The sequence below is a fragment of the Carassius auratus genome, chromosome 38, assembly GCF_003368295.1.
Source record: "Carassius auratus strain Wakin chromosome 38, ASM336829v1, whole genome shotgun sequence".
NCBI lineage: Eukaryota > Metazoa > Chordata > Actinopteri > Cypriniformes > Cyprinidae > Carassius > Carassius auratus.
In genome coordinates, this window is record NC_039280.1 from 7,884,654 (window position 1) to 7,910,313 (window position 25,660).

General features: G+C 37.1%; 2 protein-coding genes across 2 annotated transcripts; one reads left to right on the top strand and one right to left on the bottom strand.

The window, feature by feature from the left end:
* Nucleotides 1-9: 9 nt before the first annotated feature.
* pgam1a (phosphoglycerate mutase 1a) lies at nt 10-2,998 on the bottom strand. The gene is made up of 4 exons (XM_026223788.1): nt 2,731-2,998; nt 1,696-1,970; nt 910-1,090; nt 10-511 (listed from the first exon to the last, which is right to left on the bottom strand). Exons 1-4 carry the CDS (start codon nt 2,867-2,869, stop codon nt 342-344), a joined length of 765 nt encoding a protein of 254 aa, XP_026079573.1. The 5' UTR covers nt 2,870-2,998; the 3' UTR covers nt 10-341.
* Nucleotides 2,999-4,204: 1,206 nt separating this feature from the next.
* On the top strand, nt 4,205-25,329 carry tdrd9 (tudor domain containing 9). Its single transcript, XM_026223790.1, has 35 exons — nt 4,205-4,453; nt 4,937-5,028; nt 5,230-5,303; nt 5,441-5,662; nt 5,994-6,116; nt 7,016-7,096; nt 7,197-7,367; nt 7,444-7,547; nt 7,982-8,101; nt 8,179-8,263; nt 8,363-8,420; nt 8,508-8,612; nt 8,726-8,823; nt 8,941-9,072; nt 9,374-9,533; nt 10,409-10,472; nt 10,567-10,630; nt 10,826-10,870; nt 13,359-13,412; nt 13,492-13,608; nt 14,757-14,864; nt 15,128-15,228; nt 17,164-17,337; nt 17,413-17,524; nt 17,597-17,812; nt 17,923-18,012; nt 21,503-21,760; nt 21,898-22,065; nt 22,162-22,232; nt 22,328-22,437; nt 22,847-22,943; nt 24,266-24,404; nt 24,564-24,682; nt 24,779-24,851; nt 24,939-25,329. Exons 1-35 carry the CDS (start codon nt 4,314-4,316, stop codon nt 25,035-25,037), a joined length of 4,044 nt encoding a protein of 1,347 aa, XP_026079575.1. The 5' UTR covers nt 4,205-4,313; the 3' UTR covers nt 25,038-25,329.
* The last annotated feature ends 331 nt before the right edge of the window (nt 25,330-25,660 follow it).

Consider the following 25,660-nt stretch of genomic DNA (forward strand, 5'->3'; position numbering starts at 1 on the left):
ACACAGGCCAACAGTCTCAACACTGGTTTAATGTGAAAAGAAATGTACTTGGAGATGCCACATTGACAACACTTGACCAAATATAAAGTGGATACAAAGTAAACTATGGAATGATTACATAAAGATGAATCCAAACAAAAATGTGTGGTCCTTGTAAACGGTTTAAGTAATAAATACTTACAACCACTTCAAAATTCTAACATTTCAAACTGGTTACATATAGGTCCTATACTTTTTAACTTGTATGTACTTTTTCTATAGAGCTCTGTCTCATTGATGTTAAATATGAGAGTCTTGTTTAAAATAGATCAGTGCTGATGTATAATTATAGAGTATACATTCTATTTCTTGGCTTTGCCCTGTGCTGCCACAGCCTCCATGGCTTTGCGAACAGTTTCCTCATCTCCGAGGAACTGCATGGGCTTAATGGGCTTCAGGTTCTTGTCCAGCTCATAAAGAATAGGGATGCCTGTGGGCAGATTCAGCTCCATAATGGCCTCCTCAGACATACCTGTAAGTGTGAAGAAACAAACTGAGACTATGGAAGAAATTCATAGTCTGTATTGAATCTGTAGTGACCCCACAAGTCATATTGATATGTATTATACAGTTTAATTTTAAAGTTTGACTCATTTTTTGTCTTTGGCATTTTTATTAGTTTTTTATTTATTCAGTTTTATTTGTATTTACTTTAGTACATCATGTTTAATTAAATGAAAATTAGAAATGCCTTGGTAACTAGCTTAAAAAAATAGTTTTTATATCTTTATTTTATTTCAGGTAACGTATCTTTATTAAAGATTCTATTCATTTCCATTACTTTTCCAGATATGGAACTCATATTTAAAGGATTTCAATGATGCTGGGAACCTTGAACAAGGGATTGAAATGATACTGTGGGATAATTACCTTCTAAGTGCTTCACGATGCCTCTCAAACTGTTTCCATGAGCAGCAATCAACACTCTCTTTCCCTCCTTGATTTGAGGCACAATCTCCTCATTCCAGAAGGGTAGCGCCCGTGCAATAGTGTCCTTCAGACTCTCACAAGAAGGCAGCTGGTCCTCGGTCAAATCAGCATAACGTCTGTCCTATAGAAAGACAAGACATCCCACAAGACAAAATTGGTGCATTACTCAAATGTTCTATAAACATATCATCATCATGTAATAGTTCTGCTCTTTTAATCTAATAGAAATTCTTGACTTTTTAGTTTGTTCTAGGTCAAAGGAACACCAGAGTGCTTGAATGTTATCAACATTTGTAAGCGGTTTCCTATACAAATAAGGTTTGAACTTTGTTTTCTGAGTCTTTGCACTGATTAACTACTAGGACGTCAATTTCAATGTGTAACATCAACATGCTGCAACAAATTTGGTATGACTGTATAATGCATGTTAAAATGGTGTATGAACTGTATAATTTTCATTGTACAGGATGCAAGAAAGGAGATAAAGTTGATAGGCATGCTGTCATTACGCAACATCATCCATTCAGAAAGCTAAAAACTAAGTACATCCTCACCATGTGCATTTATACACTTATGAGTAATTTCTTATATATTTTGAGTATCTAGAATCTGAGAAGTGTGGGGGGGTGACAAATTTTGTAGACAATACATCCAAAATATGCATTTGAATACAACAAATTAAGGATCTAAATTACCATAATGAATAAAAGATGTTGAAGACCCTACCTTGCTGATGATGCTGTAAAAGTCATGATCTGCATCCATACTTGGTGGAGGGATGTCATAGGAGCGCCTCCAAATCTTAACCTGGGCTTCACCATGCTTGGCTGCAGTCTCAGCCTTGTTTAACCCAGTGAGACCACCATAATGGCGTTCATTCAGGCGCCAGGTCCTGTGCACAGGCAGCCACATCTGATCAATGCTGTCCAAAACAATCCATAATGTCCGGATGGCCCTCTTCAGCACCGAGGTATAACAAATGTCAAACTCAAACCCTGCATCTGCAAAGACACCGTATAGGCTTAAAATGGAACACAGAATTCAACATAATACAACTTAATATGTTGTGACGGTCATTTATTTGACTTATTATTAAAATGTTATGTAATGCACATTTAATACAGCAAAGCCCTAATATGGAATTTAAGAGACACAAATTAATATTACAATAACTTATATAAAGAAATTGAATATTAAATGAATAATAAATAAATATTATTTATAAAATATCCTTATTTGTAAGTCGCTGTGTATAAAAGCTTCTGCTAAATGTAAATGTAAATTATATTTTTGTTATAGTTATGAAACACACACACACATACACACTCATAGAAAATGCATAACGGTAAACGTGTTAAAAAGTCATTTTATGCATCCCTGATTGGGAAATTCAGCGCGTGAACAAAATCACGTCCCGTGTTGCACGTTCGCATGAGGTAGGCCCCGCCCTCTACCCGTCAGTAAACGGCAAACCTCGAGTTTATTGGTTCAGAGCGTACACGCGTCATGTCGAAGGCGTGGCTGTGTTGTCATGTCTTCTGAAAGTCATTGGAATTTTCCGGGTTTTTATTTCAATATTTAAAACGCAAACATGTCAAAATAAACATTAATAAAACAACGCGGGCAAAGTGGCACTCAGTTAAGAAATAACGCACATGTGTTTTCAAAAACTAAACTAGAGCTAATCTGCCGATGAAGGACAGCAGGTTTACAACGCTCATTCACAAACCATAATGCTGGGAAATATAAGACTATACAAACCTTTTAAAGCTTGACCGCCTTTCTTTGCCTCCTGGGCCCCTGTCTCGCTGAGGTCCGCGTCGAACCAACCACAGAAGCGATTCTCCTGATTCCAGCAGCTCTCGCCATGGCGAATGAGAACCAGCTTGTATGCAGCCATTTGAGACAAATGATAAAGGTAGCAGCTAAAGACAGCACCGTGAGCTCTGATCGAACAGGTTGTTAAGCTCTGTAAAGAGTACTGTCAAAAAGACCCTCCTCTCTCATCTCAGTCCCTAATGAATGATGTTCCAACCTCCTCATCTCAGCGCTCAACCAATCAAAGCCTCGGAGCGATGCGCAACCATGTGAAACTGCAAACACGACATGGAAAAAACCCTGACCTTCCTGTATAGCCAGTGAATATTTTACAGTAAAGCGTAAACCTCCTCTAGTAAACCCCCGATTTAAACTGTTTTATCAAGAATAAACAGGAGTATAATATATTTCACCGTTCATAACAGAGAAAAGCAGTAATATAAATCATTAAACTAACTTCCTGTTAAGAGTTCATTGGGTGCATTTTAAAGATGAGGTTCTGGAAAGCCAATCAAAAGCTATTATTTTAGGTGTGGGCGGAGGTTAGTGAGGGACCTTGTCTGAACCATGAACTGAGCATGTTCAAGTGAATGCTGCTGTTATTATATGCATGAAACATAGTAACTATTAATCTTGAGGATCTTGATAGTATCTAATAATCTTTAACTATAAATATATTTTTTTTACGAAATGTATGTACACAACTGCAGACCATGATTACTCATGATCACTCATTATGAGTAGATGGAAACTGCATTTTGCATTACTGCATTATTCCAGTGGGTATTTCTCAGGGTTGGCTCTTTTTGAAACTCAGCCTACAAAAAAGCTATTGAACATGTCCACAGTTTTTTATTACCCAGGAATAAAAACAATCTTGTCACAGTGGAGCCTTCCATTAAATTAAAGAGTGGCAAGTCTGTATACTTAAGATTTTTGTTGCAAATTACACTTAGAATCAGTCAATGTTCGGATGGAAACAAAGTGACATAAATTACAGTATATTTAAAAATATATATTTTAATTGTAACGTTTAAAGTTTTTTTCTTTATTCCTGTTTCATCTGCATCTATATCAGCTTTATACAAAAGTGCATTTTAATTAAGCTTTAATTTTATAGAGGCTGTACAACCATATATTTGCTTAATTTATGTACTAAATTTATTTTGAACATTTCTGGCAGGCCGTGCTGTGAAAGATTTGGCGGGAAAAATCGTCACCGACTGATACTTCAAGATTCTGAACGTTCAAATCAACAGTTTCAGGTCCCTAAATTAATGATATTAAATTTAGATTGACGTTATTATTTTACCAACTTACTTTGGTCTATCAGCGAATCATATACTACTACAACAACAACAAAAAAAGTTTTGTTATTTTTTAGAAATTAAAAAGTGACCGTTAACCTGGTCTCCGCCCCACCTGCAGGCAGGGCGGCCGCGGCGCGGAAAGACATGCTAGAGCGCGCGAGTGGACGCATGTGAGCTCTTCTCGGCGTTTGATTATCTGTCGTTTTTGCATGGTTTATGTATGGTTTGTGCAGGATGCATCAGGCCATCACATCAGCTCAGATAGCCCACTGGTTCACTGTCGGGGTACAGTTTGCAAACATCACAATCACCGATGAAGTGAAAAAGCAGGCCGAATCTCCTGCTACTGCAGACAGGTAACGTTAACTTATAAGTCATAAGTATAATTTTTTTCTCATTAAAACTGTTCATTTTATTATACTGGATTACCTTATGAGGATTCAGAAATTTGAACAATAAATATTGATGAGATGTGTTACTAAGTTATCGCTAATTAGAATAAAAACACGATGACACGTGCTTTTAGGCTAAGTCTTTAAGTATGCATTTTCATAAAATAAATATCAATGCATGACCATTTGTCCAAGTTTGGTTTTAAAACGACTACCAGTAATAAACAACATTTATCATTTTTGACATTATATACAAGGTTTGCTTAAAAAGACCATTAAAAGTGTCCTAAATCTTTTTGAACCAGGGTTTTGTGTTGTGTAGAGAAGTATAACTTAAATGTGTGCAGGTGAACGAATATAATTGACAGCTGGTGGTTAACTGGATAGTAGACTGGGAGAAGACCCAAGGATACACATTTTTTTTATTTGTGTGTGCATTTGCTGCAGCTCTGTGGAGCAGTTGTCTGAACAGGCTTCTCCAGAGAAGGCAGGATCAGATGGAGGAAACCAGAAGAGCAGGAGGCCAGAACTATCAACCAGTAATCACCCACATACCAACTAAAGACTGTCTTTATTATTTGATTTGACTGATGTGATTAATTAGAATCAGTATTGTACTGTGCTATTAACATGATATCTGTCCTACCACCATGTTTGGCTTCTGTATTACCAATTAGGATGGAACGCCTAACTCACATTCACAATTCAAACTGTTTTCACACGTGACCTTTGAACTATAGGCCCAGGAACCACCCCGCCTTCGCTCGGAAGTTATGAGTATCCAATTCTCCCTATTACTAAGAACAGACAAGAGGTACACACATACAGATACGAGGCACATACAGACACATTTATACATAATTCAGTAAAAGATTTATGGACTTTTTCATGTTTGGTTATGATGTGTATTTTCTTATGTGCATATCAATCTTTTTGTGTTTGTGTGTGTAGTTGGTCTCTCTGATTGAGAATAACTCCGTGATCATCATTCGTGGAGCGACAGGCAGTGGGAAAACCACCCAGCTGCCACAGTTCATTTTGGATCACTATGCTGAAAAAGAGACGCCCTGTAACCTGGTTGTCACTCAGCCACGTAAAATTGGTGCCACCAGCATTGCCCGCTGGGTGGCACGTGAACGCAAGTGCACCCTGGGCAGCTTGGTGGGGTATCAGGTGTGAGATGCATGGAGTAGAAACTGTTTATCTAAAAAAAAGTGAATAGAAATAATATATTGAATGGGAATAGTCATGATAAAACTGAAATGGTAACAGTTATTTTTTTCCCATATTGTGACGTACATCCCAAGTGTGGATTATCAAAAAAATGTATGGTGGGGCTATGCATTGGTCGTGAGCATTAGAACTAAAATAAATCCTTCATGATTCCCTTCCCACAAAACCAAACCTATAAAATAATGAAATTTTTTTTTTTATTATAAGCAAAAGCTACAAGACCCACTTAATACTATATACATTTATTGAATGTCTTTTTCTCTGTCTCTAGGTGGGTTTAGAGAAGATGGCCACAGAGCACACCAAGCTGATTTATGTGACCACAGGAGTCTTACTGCAGAAATTAGTGTCAGCCAAAACACTCACAGAGTACTCTCACATCTTCATAGATGAGGTAGATACACAATCTGCAATTTATAGACATAGACTACTGCCACATTTATTTGATCGAATATACAGTAAAACAGTAATATTGTGAAATATTATAATCTCTAAAATAAAAAAATGTTTCTATTTTTAAACACTTTCGAATGTTATTTATTGCTGTGATGTCAAAGCTGGATTTTCAGCAGCAATAACTCTGGTCTTGTTCGGTTAAACCTTCAGAAATTATACAAATCTGCTGGTTTTGGTCTGCCCAGATGGTCACAGTGTTGACATATAGCGTAACTGCACTCATAGCGACCCAAATCCGCATCCTGCCTCGAGGTCCTTTGCTGATGCTGTTCCCCTCTCTTCACCCAATACTTTCTTGTCATCTCTCCACTGTCCTCTTAAAAATAAAAGGCACAAAAAGCCCATAAATATAACAAAATATGCTGCTCAAGAAACATTTCTTGTCACTACTTATGTTGAAAACAATTGTGCTCTGTTGAACTTTTTTGTGGAAACTGTGATACATTTTTCAGGTTTTTTGTTGAATCGAAAGTTCAAAGTTCACAGCGTTTATTTGAAATAGATGTTTGGTAACAATGTAGAAGACTTTAAGAACAGTTTAAAGTATTATTGCGGAATAATAAATTTTCTTTACAGAAAAAAGAAGAAAATCTCACGGATCCTAAAAATTTGAGCAATAGTTTACATTTATCGAAACCTTATGTATACTTACCAGACTAGTGATATTCACAGTTCCAAAAGTTCAGTACTCGAAATTATGTCATACTGGTAAAATTTAATGCTACCAATGTGAATCTTACAGTAAGACAAATACGCCACTATAGAAGTTTAAAATATCAATTTTAAAGAAAACAATGGTATGTAGACTTAATTGCTTTTATTTTTAACCTGGTTCAGGTCCATGAGAGAACAGAAGAACTTGACTTCCTGTTGCTGGTTGTCAGAAAACTGTTGCGGACCAATTCCAGATATGTCAAGGTTTGTTCAAGCTCACCTACTTTAATTCACACAATCATATTTTACCCCTGTAGTTTAATTTTTTACCTATTCTCCATTTATCCCACCTGTCATTCTGTAGGTCATTCTGATGTCAGCCACCATAAACTGTGCAGAGTTTGCAGAGTATTTTGGTACTCCGATCCGCAATCAGATGAATCCAGCATATGTGTTTGAGGTGGAAGGAGCCCCGTATGCCATTGAAGAGTTCTACCTGGATGAGCTCAAAACCGTCCTACCACTTGGAGTCAATGTATGGGAAGCATAAAATAAGCTATATTTTGGATTTTTTTTTTTTTATTCCTTATATAAGTGTTTGTATGTGTCAGGTGGATCTAACCTTCCCAATAGACCCTTGTATCACAGAGGAGATGTATAATGTTGCCGTCTCTCTCATCCAGAGCTTTGATGAGATGGAAGCTAAAGATCAAAGGTCGGGTCACGAGACACTCATACACTCGTTCAAAAGATTTTGCATTTTTTTATTTATTTTTTTCTTCTTCAAAGAAGCATTATTAAGGCTGCATGTATTTGATCAAAATACAGGTAAACGGTAATAATATTACTATTAAAATAACTTTTCTATTTTAATATATTTTAAAATGGGTAAGTTATTCCTGTGATGGCAAAGTTTAATTTTCAGAAGTCATTACCCAAGTCTTTATTGTTACATGATCTTACATTGTTACATGATACAGTTTTTCAGGATTCTTTGATGTATCGTTATGAACATTTATTTTGACTCATTTTTGTTACATTGTAAGCTGTCACTTCTGACTAATTTAATGCTGTCTCGCTTAATATTAAAAAGTATTAATTTCTTTTATGTAATTAAAACTTAATGAAGTGTGTATTGGTGTGACGCAGGTGCTCTGAGCAAACTGGAAGTGCTACTCATCCAGAGAGAGGTAGTGTGCTTGTCTTTCTGCCTGGGCTTGCTGAAATACAGTATATGAAGGAGGCCCTCGCAAAACTTGTGCGCAAGAGGTACGTCTGTGTGAAGTGTGTTTTAAACAAGTGAGCTTGTGTATGAATGTGTCAATGTGTGTTTTATTTGCTCACAGGTTGCAGGTATATCCTCTTCACTCAACTGTTACTTTAGAGGAGCAAAATGGAGTGTTCCTGGTTCCTGTACCTGGATACCGAAAGGTAAAATTTAAAGTGCAGCCAAAGTCTCTTACTTGTAGGCCTATGGTTAGAGTGTTTGAATAATGTATTGGTATAAACTGCTGCTCTTTATATTAACAGATTATTCTCTCCACAAACATCGCTGAGAGTTCTGTCACTGTGCCTGACGTTAAATATGGTGGGTGTTTTATTTTTACACCTTGTGTGTGTTCTTGAGGTCATCTCACAGTAATAACTTATGCATTATTTTGTGTGTGTTATGCAGTGATTGACTTCTGCCTTGTGCGTCAGTTGGTTTGCGATAAGGAAACAAATTACAGATGTCTCCGAATCACCTGGGCATCCAAGACCAGTTGCAACCAGCGTCGAGGTGCTGCATATGTGGGCTGGTGTTCAACAGCACAGATTTACTTTGTTCTTGAGTTTTCTGAAATGCTGTCTATATACTATACTATTTGCATCTCTTCCTGTGCATTTTCTCAGGTCGTGCTGGACGGGTGTCTAAAGGCTTCTGTTACAGATTGGTGAGCAGACATTTCTGGGAGCATGAGCTTCCGGATTTCACGATCCCAGAGATGCTGGTAGGGGAGCAATTGCATCAATCAGTGGCAGCAAGACTTGGAAGATATTCATAAATAATAATTTGAGTTATAAAGTCTTTCTAAGTTGGTTATGGCAGTGTGTGTATTGATTTGCAGCGATCACCATTGGCCAGTACCTTGTTGAAGGTGAAGTTGTTGGATATGGGTGATCCCCGCTCAGTTCTCTCCACAGCCCTCACACCACCCAACCTAAATGACATCGAAAGAACTGTCCTGCAGCTCAAACAGGTCAATGAAGCTTTGTGGTTATTGGTTACTGCTTGGTAGTTGGTTGAACTTCCAACCTGACAATAAAATTACATGATGTATAATGGCAATCACACAACATTTTTGTATAAGTTTTAAATGTGCATAAATAATTAGCCATTATTTTATGTTCTATGCTTTCATTTTAGATTTCATTTATAATTTTCATCTAATATTTATATTGTATTCTATTTCAGCTTTATTTGAATTAATAATTTGTTCTTAGTCATTTAAATTTTAGTTAATTATAATTAATAACCCTGACCTGTGTGTGTGTGTGTAGATTGGAGCTCTTTCTGTGCAGAGCAACAGTCAGAGGCAATTTGATGGCGAGTTGACATTTCTGGGTCGTGTGTTGGCGCACCTGCCTGTGGATCTGCAGCTAGGCAAGCTGATTGTTCTTGGACATGTGTTTGGCTGTCTGGAGGAGTGTCTTATCATTGGTATAACATTTTGTGTATAGTGTGTGTAAAAATATCTGTGTATGTTGTACCAAGTTGCCATGAAATTTTAAGAAATTCTATAAATTAGTGCTGGTAATTTAGCGCGTTAATTAGATTATTTACGGTAAAAATTAATGCATTAAAATTATTAAAGCACTTTCCCTGTTTAGAAAGGTGCGAAAAGAATTCATATCTAGCGCATGAGCATAGAGATTGAGTGCACAGGGCACCGTTTGAGTGAGAGGAGAGACACGTTTTAAGTGTGCGCACAGGATTTGAAGTGGCGCTACAAAGACCGATCGGTGTATGACACCAAAGGGCCATGAGAGCAATTTCAAAAGCATAAGGAGCCGACTGTTTTCTATAGCTTTTGCAGTACTTTGATGTCACAAACTGATCATTCTGATGGTGATGATCCACTTCATGTTAAACAAGCCTAATGATTCAATGAACCATTCATAAAGAACCATTTACTTAACTCCTGAATCAATCAGCTATTTAAACAAATCAAATGAATACATGACTAGATAAATTAATATTTCCATAGTAATGATAATAAAATGTATTAGTAAAGGTTTATTAGTAAATAGTTCATCCACCCAAAAATGGCAATTATGTCATCATTTACTCATCGTCATGGTCCAAAAGAGTGTATGCAATACATTTTACCAAACCAAAGATTTCTTGCTGAAACTACTTTTTGTAATGTCTGATGCTTTACAAAACAATGACTTTAAATGATCTTTTAGGAGTCATTTCTCAGCCAGATTTGATGTGTTATTTGTGATTAATTCATCACCACATCATGTAATTGATTAGATAAAATTTTTAAATAGCTTCCCAGCCCTTCTAAAAACATATGAACTGTCTTTTAGCTGCATCTCTCTCTCTGAAGAGTTTCTTTGCCATGCCCTCACTGCAGCAGTTGGCTGGGTACAGGTAGGTTTACCTTTTATCTCGCATACACTTCATTGGTTATCTGAATTAGTTTTACACTAGATCCTTATCTGTACGTCTCTGTTTGATCTTACAGGAGCAAGCTGAGCTTTGCACAAAATGTTCCAAGTGACTTCATTGCTTTCGTCAATGCCTTCAAGGTAAAAACTGAGGATGCTAGCTAGACTTCTCATAATGTACAGTTTATGAGTGTAAAATAACAGTTTATGTGTAATGGTAAATATTAGTTACTACCCAGTAGTTTGGTAACACTATTGTTGTTGTTAATATCAACCTTTTTTATTTTATTTTTATTAATTGGTCTGTTTTTGTTCTTTGTTGTTGTTGTTGTTCAGGCCTGGTACACGTCTAGAGCTAAAGGAGAGCTCAGACACCCAAAGGTAAAACATATTTATTGATCATATATATGAAGATTGGAAAGGACACATTTAGAAGAAGGGTATAACTGCAGCCTGGAGATCTCCAAATAGGGGCGGGAACTCCAAAACAGGGTGGGAGCTCCAAAATAGGGTGGGGCTTTACCCATTGGGAGAGAGGCGCATGACACGCATGCAAAAAAATTTCCCCCAATCAACTTCAGTGCAAACTCTGACCCACAGCTGATTCTTAAGTTTTTATTGGTTCGGTCATTTAAAGTGTTTCCTACACTATGCAACAAAAAATGCTAACCACTAAACCTACCTGACTGAATGGCGTGACTGGCGCTGAATAGTGTGGCAAAGAAAGTTTCAGTTCAGGAAACAAACAGTTAATGAGATTATGGCTCACCGGACAATGGCACCTTTTTAGTTACACCCAGCATCGCTACCCCTTCCTGGCATGCGAATGTCGTGCCCCGGGACAGCCCCGTTGCTTGGAATAAAATGATAGAGTGAAATATTTCCCCTCCGCTGAGACGGCCTGAGTGATTCCTGTTTACATCATGAAGGTTCAAACTTGGGTCCAAACACCACTGGACACGAGCCTTGGGCCCTGCTCTGATGGAGAACATTTATTTATATAACATGTTTTATTTTTGATGTTTAATTTATCAAGTTTTATTTTGAAATGTAAGTCAGTAACATTTGGCTGAAGTCACAGCCAATGGTGAAAGTCTTTGCGACAGGAGACCCCCCCCCCCCCACCGTTTTGGAGGTTCTTCCCACTTTTGGAGTTTACTCCCCATTAAATACAAATGATACAAGGTTATTGCCCTCAAAAAACGCTAGATGGAGCCCTACTCAAGATATTTTTCAATATTTACCTTGACAGCTGTCTTTAAGGCACTCAGGTAGGGGTGGGCAATATAGTCTCAAAAACATATCACAATATTTCAAGAATATTTGCGATAAAAATATTTTATGATATTAAAAAAAAAACATGGAACAACATTTTATTGGTGAATGCAGCTGTCAGGCAGCAGTATTTATTAGTGCAAACAAAATGAAGGGCATTTTTTATCTTTTTGCAATGAGCTACTGTCATCAATGACAGACACTACCTAATTTGAAGTGTAAATCTATTGTCATAGGGTGGCAGCTGTGCAAACTGAGTTTTTCTGCGTCTTCTGTTTTAATGCTTTCAACGGTTTCGAATGTTTAAATTGGCAAGGCTTAAACCACGTGCAATTGATAAGCATGCAAAGCATTGCATCACTATATCATTGATATCGTGATATGACACTTTTTTTATTTTTTATGTCAAATGTATATTTGCATTATCATGGACGGTATGATCTGGCACACACCTACACTCAGGCTGCAATATACTTAAAAACAATGCAGTTTGTTTATATATATCAACAGTTAAAATATGAGACAAGAATGTGTCCTCTGTGCACACTCTAACACCTAGAGCTGGGCGACATATCGAATATTAGCGATAGTATCGGAATAATTTTGACGACGATGTAAAATTTGAATATATCGGGAATATCGAATATTTCAAATTCAAGCATTCTTTCCCAAAAGAACGCGCCGAATGTCCAAAAAAGGAACCTGTAACTGCTCTACGCCCTGCTACTACGAGAGCTTAATGATAGCGGTTGCCAGATAACAAGAGTTTAAATCTCCGAATCAGAGCTCCACTGTTACAAGGATAAATTTTCTGCCCGGTGTTTGCTTATTTTAAGCAATCTGGCAACCATGTACACATGCTCACTCCCCATTGTGGAAGAGCCGCCGCCGATAATCTGAAAACACTAACAAGCTGGAATTGAGCGATCTAATGAAAGCGTCGTTCAGCCGGTCTGTGCTCTGTCGTGAGATCTCAACTGTATTGTTTGCATTTGTGATCGCAAAATAAATGCACTTACTCGACCGCTGATGTTTGAATAGAGAAACATAGGCTATGGCCAATTGGAATTACTATTGGGGAATTTCACTGATATGTTTACCACATTTATATATATTTATATATAAGAAATAGCTATGTGCTTCAGCAACTAGCTCCCCATCTAAGCGGGTTTTTTAATGTCAGTAGGAACATAGTTTGTTGACAGACTTAAAACTTAAAATACTTATCCCAGTTGCATAGTATAAATTGTGAATTGCATCCACTAAAAAGTTGACAGAATGCACTTTCTGTACTTAATTTGCACTGCTTCAGTTACATACAGTATAGGCCTACATGTATTCATTTAATAAAAAGCAGTAAGTGATCTCTTGGTCTAGATTTTTTTTAACTGCTTAAATAAGCTGTTTAGTCTAAATTGTGTGTGTGTGTGTGTGTTTTTTATGGGCCAAAGAAAATCATGTTTTTTTATTATTTAAATGCAAACATATCGAGATATATATCGAATATCGTAAAATTTTGACAATATCGAGATATCATTTTTTTTTTATATATTGTCCCAGCCCTACTAACACCTTTATTTTATCCAAATATCAGGATGAACTGGAATGGGGCAAAGAGAACTGCATTCAGATCAAACGAATCAGAGAGGTAAATACAGTGTGCACACATACAAAATATGGTTATTTTATACAAAATTAGCATTTTATACCCATTGAATGTGTTACAGGTGGCAGAACTCTTTGAGGATCTGAAGAAGAGAGTGTCCAAATTTAACATGCACATCAGCAGCTCCTCAAACCCCACAGACTACACCAGCCTGCACAAACAAAGATTCATCCTGCAGGTACACACATGCACAATAAAACACTTCACTAAATTACTGGTTTTTAAGAATGTAGTACCTTTAATACACAAGAATTCTTTAAATTGAACAAAGGTGACAGTAAAGCTTTTTTGCTCTGTTACAAGAAATCTATTTCAAATAAATGTTGTTTTTAAGTTTATATTAATCAACTAATCCTGAAAAAATGGTTTAATAGTTTCCACAAAAATATTGTAGAAATTGTTTAAATATTTCTAATAATAATAATAAATGTTTCATGAGCACCAAATCAGCATGTTAAGGCGGTCGCACACCGGACGAGACGCGCCGCGTCGCGTCGCGCCACATGTAGGACAACTCGAGGTATCGCACACTGGACGCGCACATTCTATATCCGTGAGCTCAATTTCGCAGCAAGATGGGAGAGTTTTAACTTCATCTATTATTTTAATTTTAAATATATGATTTTAATTGATAAAAGCTGAGTTTTTAACGTTAATTAATGAAAAGAATCTGTGTTATTATAATAAGTCTGTTATTGTTTTGTTGTATCTGTTGTCTAGGCAACTGTGCTGCTGAAAACGTAACCAAACACTTTGTAATGTTTTATTTGAATGAAACAAGTGTGCTGTACTTTAATTTCAGTTTCAGTTTATAACATCTGGGTTTTTTAATATAAAACTATGCGGATGGCGCTCTGTGGCGCGGCAGAAATTTGAACAGCGTTCTGAGTCGTAGCTGGGCGCCGCGGACAGACGCCGAATGGCGCCGCCGGTGTGTGTACTCACATAGAGAATAATGTGTTCGAAATTTAAAGACGTGGCGCGACGCGACGCGGCGCTGCGCTTCTCGTCCGGTGTGCGACCCCCTTTAGAATGATTTCAAGGATCATGTGAAGACTGGTGTATCAGCTGCTGAAAATGCAATTTTGTGATCACTGGAATAAACTACAGATTAAAATAGAAAACCATAATTGTAAATTGCAGATATAATTCACAATGTAACCATTCTTACTGTTCTTTTGATCAAATAAATATAGCCTTGTTTGGTACAAAAACATCAAAACAATCTTACTGACCCGAAATGGTACTGGGTGGTGGTGTGTGTGTGTGTGAGAAATACAGCACAGAATGTGATCTGTTTATACTTTCTTTGTCTTTCTGGATTAGATGACCATTGCGGGTGCATTCTTCCCAAACTATTTCTCTCAGGGAGAGATTGATGAGCAGCTGGCATCTAAGGAACTTTCTGGAAATGATCCAAAGACCACCATTATGGTACTAGTGTCTCCAGTTACAAAAGTCTGTCAGAAAACCACTGTCATTGTGGAGCAATAGTTTCAAATGAATTTTGCTGAGCGATTTGGATGGAGATCCATATATATATATATATATATATAAAAATAAAGGTTTCTAGCTAGCTAGATGAATAACATGACATAACTTTTAGGTAGTAACTTTTTAAGGTGCCCCCTTTAGAACTAGATCTGGTACCTTAGACTTGACCAATTATTTCTGGCCTAATGCCTTTTCTCTCTCAGATTAGGAATTTGCCTCCATTTGCATTCCTGTGCTATAAGCAGCTGCAGTCACTGTTCCGTCAATGTGGACAGGTCAAATCGATCAGTTTCGATGGATCCAGGTAACTTGCATAAACACAGTATGTTTTGTATGAAAGTCTGTTTTCGCCATAAAATAATAATAAAAAAACTTTTTATCTTTAAAATTATTTTTGGATAAAAAAATTCGGAATTTATATCTTAAAATAAATTCAATTTTGACATAACATTTCAAAATGCTGATTTTCTTTCCTGGAACATAAGGTCTATTAGTGATGGGAAGTTAGGATCATTTTACCAACTCAGACATTTTAGTCTTGTTCAGCAAAATGAACGGATCTTTTTTCGAGTCATTTCGTTCATTTTAGCAAAATGTAATTAAAATATTACGTGTTACTTCCCCAACACATCAACTACTTACGCAAACGTTGATTTCACTACAAACAATACAAAAATAAGATGCTATAAGATACAGAAAAGATTAATTCATTGTTTATGGGCCTTCATTCTGTGATTAGCTCACCTCACCTCTTGTCTGACAAGTCTTTGGGTTTAAGTCATTCCTTAATCATGTGACAGCCCCATACGCTAAACCAATGCAGTCTGAGCTGGGAAGAGAATTGATTAGTTCATCTTTCGTGTCTTCGGGTTGTTTGTTCTTTTGTCCTGTGACGTCACAACATTGGCTAGAGTAATTAATTAATTTACAACCTTCCTTACAAATGGATGTACTTAAGTCAGTTTTTTTTATTATAATTATTATTTACTCTTACAGTTAGGTGATGCATTTCTGGTTTCAAATTGTTGCTTTTAATTCCTGTCATTATGGTACTTTTCCATAACAAAGAATGTGGTAATTAAGTTGGTTATGCTTTAAATTTTGTCCATATGATGGCGAAATCACTTTTTTTGTTTGTTTTTTTTACAGTGGATTCTAATCTTCAAAAATGACCTTGTTGTATGATTTGTCTTTTGAGTTCACCCCTCAGATTAGACTATAGAACTGTAGTTTTACTTGTCTAGGATTTCAAATGTTATTTGCTTTTAATTTGTTATGTCCTTTCTGAGCAATCATCTTATACATATATTATACCAATATGCCAAGTCTGCCTAGGAAAAGCAGACTTAATTATTATACCAGCAAACTCAAAATTGGAGTAAAAATGAAAAAAACTAGGCTATAAATATTTTGTATTTTATTGGCTTGGATTATTATATAGCCTAGTGTTTATTTAATGATAGACAGTCAAAAAAGGTCAAATTAATTAATATTTTAATTATAACAGGGTTTTATTTATAAAATAATAACACACCACAGATCCTCAAGAAACAGTAAAAAAAAACACAGTGACAGAAATGTCTGAAATAGCGTATGGGTCGGTCACGTGATTAAGGAACGAGTCAAGCTCGACCCGAAAGATGAACTAATTAATTATCTTTCTGGCTCAAGACTGCATTAACACAGGTGAACAACTACTAGCAGAACAGAACCTATAAAATATTGTGCATGCACGACTGAACGAATCACCCCCCGACATGACTTGGTCTTCCTGAGTCATATTAAAGATTCGTTCAAAATTAACGATTCTTTCAAGTACTACACTAAAACTACACTACACTAATATTGTTTGCCATAGAAATCACTTGGGTGAACTGGGCGTGCAATATTGTAAAATGTGATATCATGCCTTAATAGGAATGTGAAATGGAATGTTCCATAACATTTCTTGAACTAAATGTGCATTTTGTAATACAAACAAGTCCTTTCATCAACAAAATTAAGTGCTTCTTAAAAGAGATGCTGTATATACTTTTTATCAAAATAAAGATTTCTTAGAAAAAAAAAAAGTTGCAGAATGTTAACTACGAGTTGTAAGATATACAGTATTGTGACCAATAAAGTCAGATTTGTGTAATAAACGGAATTAACAGATATTAACTTAGTTAATAGTTAGAATTGTGAGGAGAGAACTCCGGATTATGAAACACAACATTGCAAAAAACTTTATTATTTGCAGAGCGTATGTGGAGTTTTATCGCTCTTGTGTGAGGGAGACCGGTGTGTTACCTGAGGTCTTGTTGGCACTGCTGCGAGCACGGCAAACTCCAGCCCTCCAGCTGCAGGTGCACCACGCAGACGAGGTGGAGGCCCACGCTAAAGGAAAGCCCATCACACACCTACGTTACACAAGGTAGCCGCAAGTCCACAATACACACAGACCTTATCAAAGACACATGAAGTTTTCAAACAAAAACCTCTCTTTCAGGGTTAATGTGGATGTTCAGAGCCATGCTGTGTCTCCTGTTGGAGTTCTGAGCAGCACTCTAAATCCAGAGAAACTTCCATCCAGCAGGGATTTTATCATTAACATCACAGAGGTGAAGACTAACTTAATTTTGTTTGTAAAAGCTTTGAGTGCACAGGTCATTAATGAGTATAATTGTTTGTAGGTGATCGATGTAGGCCATTTTTGGGGCTTTCGGACAGATGAGATCAGTGTTGAGAAACAGTGTCAGTTAACAGCAGCCTTGAACATAAGAGATCTGAGACCTGTATCTGTCTCTCTCTATCCAAACCTGCTGTGTGTGGCCCCCTTCAAAGATGGACAGCAAATGGCAAAATACTATAGAGCCAAAGTACTGCACATCCTTGGCAGCAACGTAGAGGTACATGCCATACACACGTATGCACACTCAAAATGTTCCAATGCAGAACAAAATACAATCATATCTATAACTATTGCTCTGTTTATATACATCTTTATATATCTGTGCAGGTGTTTTTTGTGGATTTTGGTAACACCTCTGTGGTCCCATGCAGCAGCCTGAGAGAGCTCCCATCTGACCTCATGACTCCTCCCTTTCAAGTATGTATTTTCCACCAGACTTTTACATTTTAAAAAGGAAAGTTTTCTTTATTAAGGCTGAGAAAAATAGTGAAAAAATAACATCTTTAAATTTGTAGAATTTTACTCAAACAGCCATTGTACAGGGTTCTGGAGGCTTTTATATATTTATTTAGATTCCTCAGTGTTTGCTAAATATTTTGTAATTTATTAGTCTGTTTATAATACAGCATGTAGTGTATGCCATGCATATACGTTAGGCAAGCTAGTTTGTCATACTAGCCTTCTGGTTTATTTTTGTTGTGCTGTTTAAAGGGGGGGTGAAATGTTATTTCATGCATACTGAGTTTTTTACACTGTTAAAGAGTTGGATTCCCATGCTAAACATGGACAAAGTTTCAAAAATTAAGTTGTACGTTTGAAGGAGTATTTCTGTTCCAAAAATACCTCTTCCGGTTTGTCACAAGTTTCGGAAAGTTTTTTTCGAGTATGGCTCTGTGTGACGTTAGAGGGAGCGGAATTTCCTCATATGGGTCCTAAGGGCACTTCTGCCGGAAGAGCACGCGCTCCCGAATAGCAGAGCACTGAGAGCAGAGGCATTCAGTGATCAGAGCGAGAGACCGAATTGTCACAAAAGAAGTGTGTTTTTGGTTGCCAGGGCAAGAAAACCCTGCACAGATTACCAAAAAAAAAAAAACAGCATTAAGGGACCAGTGGATGGAGTTTATTTTTACAGAGCATCAAGTGTTTTTTTTTTTTTGTTCCCTGCATTTCGAAGATGCTTGTTTTACAAACAAGGCCCAGTTTGACGTCGGATTTGCACATCGTTTATTTCTTAAGGATAATGCAGTCCCAACGAAAAAGGGTCACGATAGTGTGTTGGAACCGCAGGCGGTGAGTAAAACTGCGTTGTTAACTTAGCTATCGGCGCATAAGCACATCAAGTAAACAACATGCGATTTTGTCATCAAACTGCACTTTCCACATGTACAGCTTAAAAAAAAAAAAAAAGACGACATAAAGTGGAACTTAGTCATTTTCCAAAACCGCTAAGCAAATATATACAGTTTAAATACATACCAAATAGAGATGTCGTTGCTGATGCTGCTCTTGTGTAACCCCTCTCTCCCGGGTCCTCTCTGACGCTCCTCGCACTCGCTCCGAGCGGGGCTCGAACCCGAGTCTCCGGCATGGGAGGCGGACAGCACTACTCACTGGCCTCCGTTACACTTGTTAAATTTCAGCCTCTGGATCTGATTCTGGATCATAAATATACGGCTGAATCTGACTGTTAGCCATGGTTTGTTTTGGATGATGTTTTTTTTCCTCACGGTAATGTCACCACTTCCAAACGCTCTCAACGCAAAAGCTTACCCGCGCTCGTGATTCTTTAGCTCCGCCCACACATCACTTCTCCAGGCGCTCGTGTTTTTCCGGGAAAAATCGGTACAGACTATCTTTTTCTTATAAATATAACAAAACTAAAGACTTTTTGGTTTAGGTACTCAAGATGAACAGGATATTGAGTGAAAACGAGAACCACCCCCCCCCCCCCCCCCTTAACCAAGAATCTGTCATTTGTTTTAGTCTTAAAAAGTGAAATGTGCATAAATGTAAGCAAAACTTTTTTTAAACAAATGTAAACAAAAATTATTTTTACTTGTAAGATGTGACCCCAAGATCACGAATTGAGGAAGCTGCAATTAGGGTTGGGTATCGAAACCCAGTACCAATATTGTACCAGTACCTATGTAACCAGTATGAACTGAACCGAATCGGAATGCAGATTTCGGTGCCTCTAAATGTCTGAGCGATCGATTTAAATATTTGTCCTGGTTCTCTGAAATGTGCGCAAGAAGCATGGGCGTCACTGGTCTTTTTTAGCAGGGATATAGCATTTAGCTCCATATACTGTACACAAATTTACAATCGCCTTAGAGTCAGTCCCCTTAAATTTCATTTTATTGCTCATCACACCACAGCTGTTTCCTCCAGTGAAAATCTAGCCCTTAATGCACATGAACGCATTTTTGTCTGTTTAATCTGTTTCTTCATGTAATCACAGATAATTGTGAGATCAGATCTCAATGTGGAGTAGGGGTGTCAATTTTTTTTTTTAATTTCGAATATTCGTCAAATTTAAAATAAAAAAATCCACATTCAAATGCAAAATTTTTGCATTTGAATTTTAGGTGTCCGTTAAGGAGGCTGCTTTAAGGCCCGCCCAAGGTATACTTCATTCCGCGTTTTATTCCGTCTTTCACACAGACGGAGCTCATTTGATGTTCAATCAAAATATTAGAGAAAAAGAGAACAATGTGGAGAAGATCTTATTTACGTAAAAACTGAAACCAAGCCATTCACACTGAATATATAGTTCTTAATATAGTTATATAATATAATCCACTTAATATAGAATATAGTTCTTTAAGCTACTTAATTATAATTGGTTTATTAACATTATTTTAAATATTAAGCACTTTTTCAGTCATATTTTCTTATGCTTTGAATAAATGGCATTAGTAATATTTCGCCCAATGTGCTCTCTTGTGGCCTCAGAAGAGAAGCCAAAAGCTTTTCTTCACCCTAACTGAAATTATGCATTTTAAATTTGAAAGGAATTCGAATTTTGATATTTAATTGCAAATTCGAATTTGGTTTTTCAGCCATTTTGACAGCCCTAATGTGGAGCACCGGCTGTTGTCAGGTTGCTTGTGAATCTCACTAGATTATTATTAAAATGAATGGCAAAATTAATGTTAGGAAATGTAAATTGATATTTCCTACTGACACACTACAGCAAAAGATATAAATTACTGGCGTAAAACCCATTTTTGATTTTCGGTTTAGGCACCGGTACAGTTTTAAAAGTATCAATATGGCACCAGTATCAAAAAACTCAATCGATACCCAACCCTAGTCAAATAAGATCATGAACTGAGTTTGTCGCAATAGAGCGACCGGTGGGAAGAATGAGTCTAGAGCCCTGTTGTAGTCAAATAGATTCAGTGTGGTTAATGTAAAACATTAAAAACTATTTTTTTTTAAAAAAAATGGTATGTAGATGGATTGATGTCAATGAAATAAAGGCTATGTTTTATATTGATTTTCCCCAGTAGGAAATATTTTTAATAATTTAAACATTGAATACATTTTAAACAAAATATTTTAATAATAATGTTTGCTGTAAGTTATATTATCTGACACTATATATATATATATATATATATATAATAACTGTGGTGTAGAATTAAAAAAAAAAATTTAATTGTGACTGGGCCTGTAGTCTTAACACTCAAATATTCAAAAAAGAATCTCTTGGCAGACACATTTTGGCAAATTACTGTCCAAATAAAACGTTCATTAAAATTATTCCAGTAACCGTGAAGCTGCTTACATTTGTCACCAACAGTCATTGTGAATGTATGGTATATTTCTCAGCTGTCTACTATAGCTGGATTTTCTAGGGATTTCAATGAGCCATAAGCTGTACATGCATGTTTCATCGCAGGCACAGGAGTTTTGCATCGCATGCATGGGACCGTCTGCGCATTCACTGATTCTGGGCGGTCGTTGGAGTAGCCGGGCACGTAACCGTTTTAAGACGCTCACAAGCGGCCGCTCTGCCATTGTTTCCCTTTACTCCATTCTGCACGGCGTCATGCGTGTCGACTTACACATCTCTATGGAGGCTGGCGATATCAGTGTGGCAGACCTTCTGGTGCAGGAGGGACATGCCTGTCACATGCCTGAAAGCTTTGAGAGTCAGGTAACCATGCCTCCACCACAGTAATGTCCACCTGACAAGTTTTCTTGAATTAATTTGAATTCAGTTTTTCACATTTTTGTAGTACTCTTTTGCCTGGCATCAATGAATAACTCCTTCACTTTTTTGTGTGTTTTTAGCAGTCCCATGAGGTTCTGATATCTCTGTATGAGGACATGGCCAGTGGTAGATTCACCCCAAGTTCTACTAGTGGTTCCTTTAACAGCAGGATGGAGGAAGACAAGCTGCTCATCAACGAGCTCCTTCAGCACTTTTGTGCCTCTAACAGCAGTGTCCCCAAGTGCAAGGTGCTGGCATAGCAGCCCTGTAATAGTCTACATTCAAACTGTGGTGTGTATTTTCTATGGGTCTTAGGCTAAAGTTTCTGTTCTGCCACTCTGCAGGCTTTAGTTTACGGTCCCAGCAGCCCACATAAGGTCAGCTTTCACAGCATGAGCAGGATCAGCAACTTCAGGTGAGACCTGCCTGTCCATTTCACAGAAATTATCACACAAGTTGCATCCTAGGAAAGGATGGTGGTAAGTGTTGTGGGTTTGGTTTTGTTTGCAGGGCTGTTGTCATTGAGAGGGACGGTATTAACTCTGTAATGGTGAATGAGAGTCCACAGAACTGGCATGAGAGGATGTTGGTGGCTGCTACTGTGTCTCTCAGTGCATCAGGTGTGCACACAATCACATGATAACACTTGGTTGGGTTTGTCATAATAATCGTAATGTACACTACCAATCAAAAGATTGGGGTTAGTAAGATTTTTGTTTTTGAAAATTAACTTTTATTCAGCGTGGATGTATTCAATTCAGGAAATATGGTGATAGGAAAAGTTTCCTGAACCAGTATGAGACAGTATAAGAATGGTTTCTGAAAGTGACACTGAAGACTGGAGTAACGGCTGAAGAAAATTCAGCTTTGCCATCACAAAAATACTTTAATTGTATTCATTTATTTTTATATCATTTGTTAATTTTAAGTTACCACAGCTGGTGAGGTTAGTGGTAATATGGTAGCTGCAGTAAATTTCATTTTCTTTTTCATTTTCTTTTTTTTAATCTAATTTAATTCATGATACAGGTTCTCGTATCTTGCTGAAGGAAACATCTCTGATGCCTCATATCCACGGCCTTCCATCCATTATTACTATGCTCTTCACCCCTGTCATGGAACTGCGGTAAAAGTCACCATAAAAACACTCATTCTTTAAAGAAAAACAATCTATTTGTGTTTGAGGGGATGATGTTCATTCAAACTTACCATGTGCAGATTTTCACCAGATTTCGTCAAAACTACAGATTAGGGCTGGGATAAACAATAATTTTTTTAAACGATTAATCTAGCGATTTATTTTTTCGATGCATCAATTAATCTAAAGATTACTTTTTTCAGACCGATTCCATTTCGATTATCTCCCCATTAATTGACTACTAACAATTTATACATGTTGATTTACATATCTGAATGAAAAAAAACATGAATTCCTTAACATTGCAATATATGTTTATTGCTCTTAAAATTACAAAATAAAAGACTGACTAAGAATGCATTACTTTGCACTTGTATAGAGATAGCATTCAATAAAACCTTGAAGCCTTGAAAACACAAGCTTACTGAACACATAGGGCCTAGCTTACTGAAAAAAGTTATTCTTTCAGATGAAAATAACAACAACTTCTAGCATAACAACTTCTGAGTCTAGCATTCAATAAAAAAGGTCACCCAAAATACTTGTTTAGAGCAATTGAAAGAATACAGTAACCAATGTAAACTTGAGGGCTTTAAGCTAATACAGAGAGTGCTTTTCCAAAAAAAAAAAAAAAATTACAGTGGGAGCCAGCAGCCTGTCATGGAGAAAAAAAAATCTCCGAATGCTGCATGTGAGACTTTGGCGTTCCGCCCTTTTTCTATCGTGTCTAATGATTTTGGTTAATATGCACGAGAGAGAGAGAGCAAGACAGCGCTCATGTAACGTTAGTTTGAAGACTGTGAGTGCGCGAGCGCGCGTTAAACTTTGGTGTTTCGCCCTTTTTCTATCGTGTTTAATGATTTTGATTAATATGCACAAGGGAGAGAGAGAACAAGAAGCGCTCGTGTTGTTTGAAGACTGTGAGTGTGCGTGTACAACCGGGGCTCTCTCTCGTACGCGCCGTCAGGCGCAGGAGTCATTCTATTCTGCATCACTCACCGATCAAATAAGGATTTTACAGCCGCCCAAAAAAAAGATCAATGCAGAAAAACCCCTGGATTGGTTATATAACGTTGGACAGAATGTTGATCCGGCCATCACGTATATTCAGCGCACATAAATAAAAACAGGTCGACGAATCGATGCGCATATTTTGCGTCGACGTCATCGATGACCTTGACGCGTTGTCCCAGCGCTACTACAGATACAAATTGCAACCCACAATTGTTTATCATAACTATCTTTTATTGTATAATATGAACATTTGAATGTTTCTGCTGAGTTTAATTACACAGAGATGTACTCTGCAGTACTAATGAGGACAGGACCTGTTTTACTGGTGCTCTGTGTGGGCTGGGCTGGAACTCCGTTTCCCAAAATGCAATGCTGCCTGAACATGACATTGAGCTTGCCTTTGATGTCAAGTTTGAAATTGAGGACATCACAGAGGTATGTTTTGATGTGTATGTGTGGTGATATCCATTCAGAAGTCAGTTTTGAATGTCAGGCTTTACCTGTACAGTTAAGCAGTCTCTTAGCTAAAGTACGGTAGGTTGCATCCTAAAATGTCCAGATTATGCATTTTTAACACATGGTGTGTATGTGTAGATAAATGCTTTGAGAGGCACAGTGAATAAGCTGGTGTGTGATGGACCAAATGGCCTGACAAACCTGAGTCCTGACAAGATAAGCAGCCTTCAGGAGGAGGCCCGGGAACGACTTGTTGGGTACTCAATCACCCTCCACCCTCCTTTTGAGACCTTTGAGAGTCTCCATGACATGAGAATATTAACATAGAAACATCTGTGATTCTTTCCCTTTAGACTGTTCATTAAAAACCCTCCCAGACCAGAGTGTACTCCTGTGTACTATGAGAAATTCAAGAAATGGAACCAGGTATAAATCATCCACTCTTAAAGTCTTTATTTCCTAAAGCTCTTATTAGAATGAGTTAATTGGGTTCTTCACCATGTCTGTCACCAGGTGGATCGCTCCCAGCAGATGGAGCTACAGGAGAAGGATGATGGGAAATCCAAAGGTGTGCTATTTCAGCTGCACCCAATCACCTTACTGAACATGTGAGCATCATCATACACGTCAATCTAGATGATGATGGAAAAGCTTGAATGTTACTTCTATTAAATGTGCAGTATTTTAGTTTTGCTAAGCATTTTTGTTATTTAAGAAAATTGTATTTGCACGATGCAGGGTTCAGCAATCTGTGTGGGAAAAAATATTATTTGACTGCACTTTTTTGGTTCTTGAGAAATGTCTAATTTTGATGTTTTAAAACAGTGTCTGTTTTAATTTAGCTGTAAGCTGAGTTGACTGTTGTTGCTGTAGTTGAATGTGTACAGTAAATAATTTGTTCAAATTCCTGGACTTTTTTTTTTTTCCTTCTCTACCCAGGTTGAAAGCTCAAATAAGTAGTTCACCAATTAGTATTCTATAGCATTTTTGTGCACTATATTCCAAACCGTCTGAAGCTGTATGATAGCTTTATGTAAGGAACAGCAAAAAAACTGTGGTGTGTGTGTGATTTATAGAAGTTATATGCTGATAATATTCCCCTTCACTTTTAGTTCTTTAATCTTACTATTTAAAGTATCATAATCATTCTTATTTTTATTGACCTAAATGATGCATACATGGAATTTTTCCAAAACATTTAGACTTAAACTTTTAATCAAAATACCAGAAACTTT

Excerpts from the sequence above, each read along its gene's own strand:
- tdrd9 (XM_026223790.1), top strand. The coding sequence starts at position 4,314 with ATGTATGGTTTGTGCAGGATGCATCAGGCCATCACATCAGCTCAGATA. Across the intron at positions 6,117-7,015 it reads CTCACATCTTCATAGATGAG|GTCCATGAGAGAACAGAAGA; the intron begins GTAGATACACAA and ends AACCTGGTTCAG. Across the intron at positions 8,613-8,725 it reads CAGTTGCAACCAGCGTCGAG|GTCGTGCTGGACGGGTGTCT; the intron begins GTGCTGCATATG and ends GCATTTTCTCAG.
- pgam1a (XM_026223788.1), bottom strand. The coding sequence starts at position 2,869 with ATGGCTGCATACAAGCTGGTTCTCATTCGCCATGGCGAGAGCTGCTGG. Across the intron at positions 1,971-2,730 it reads AGGCGGTCAAGCTTTAAAAG|ATGCAGGGTTTGAGTTTGAC; the intron begins GTTTGTATAGTC and ends GTGTCTTTGCAG. Across the intron at positions 1,091-1,695 it reads TTTACAGCATCATCAGCAAG|GACAGACGTTATGCTGATTT; the intron begins GTAGGGTCTTCA and ends GTCTTTCTATAG.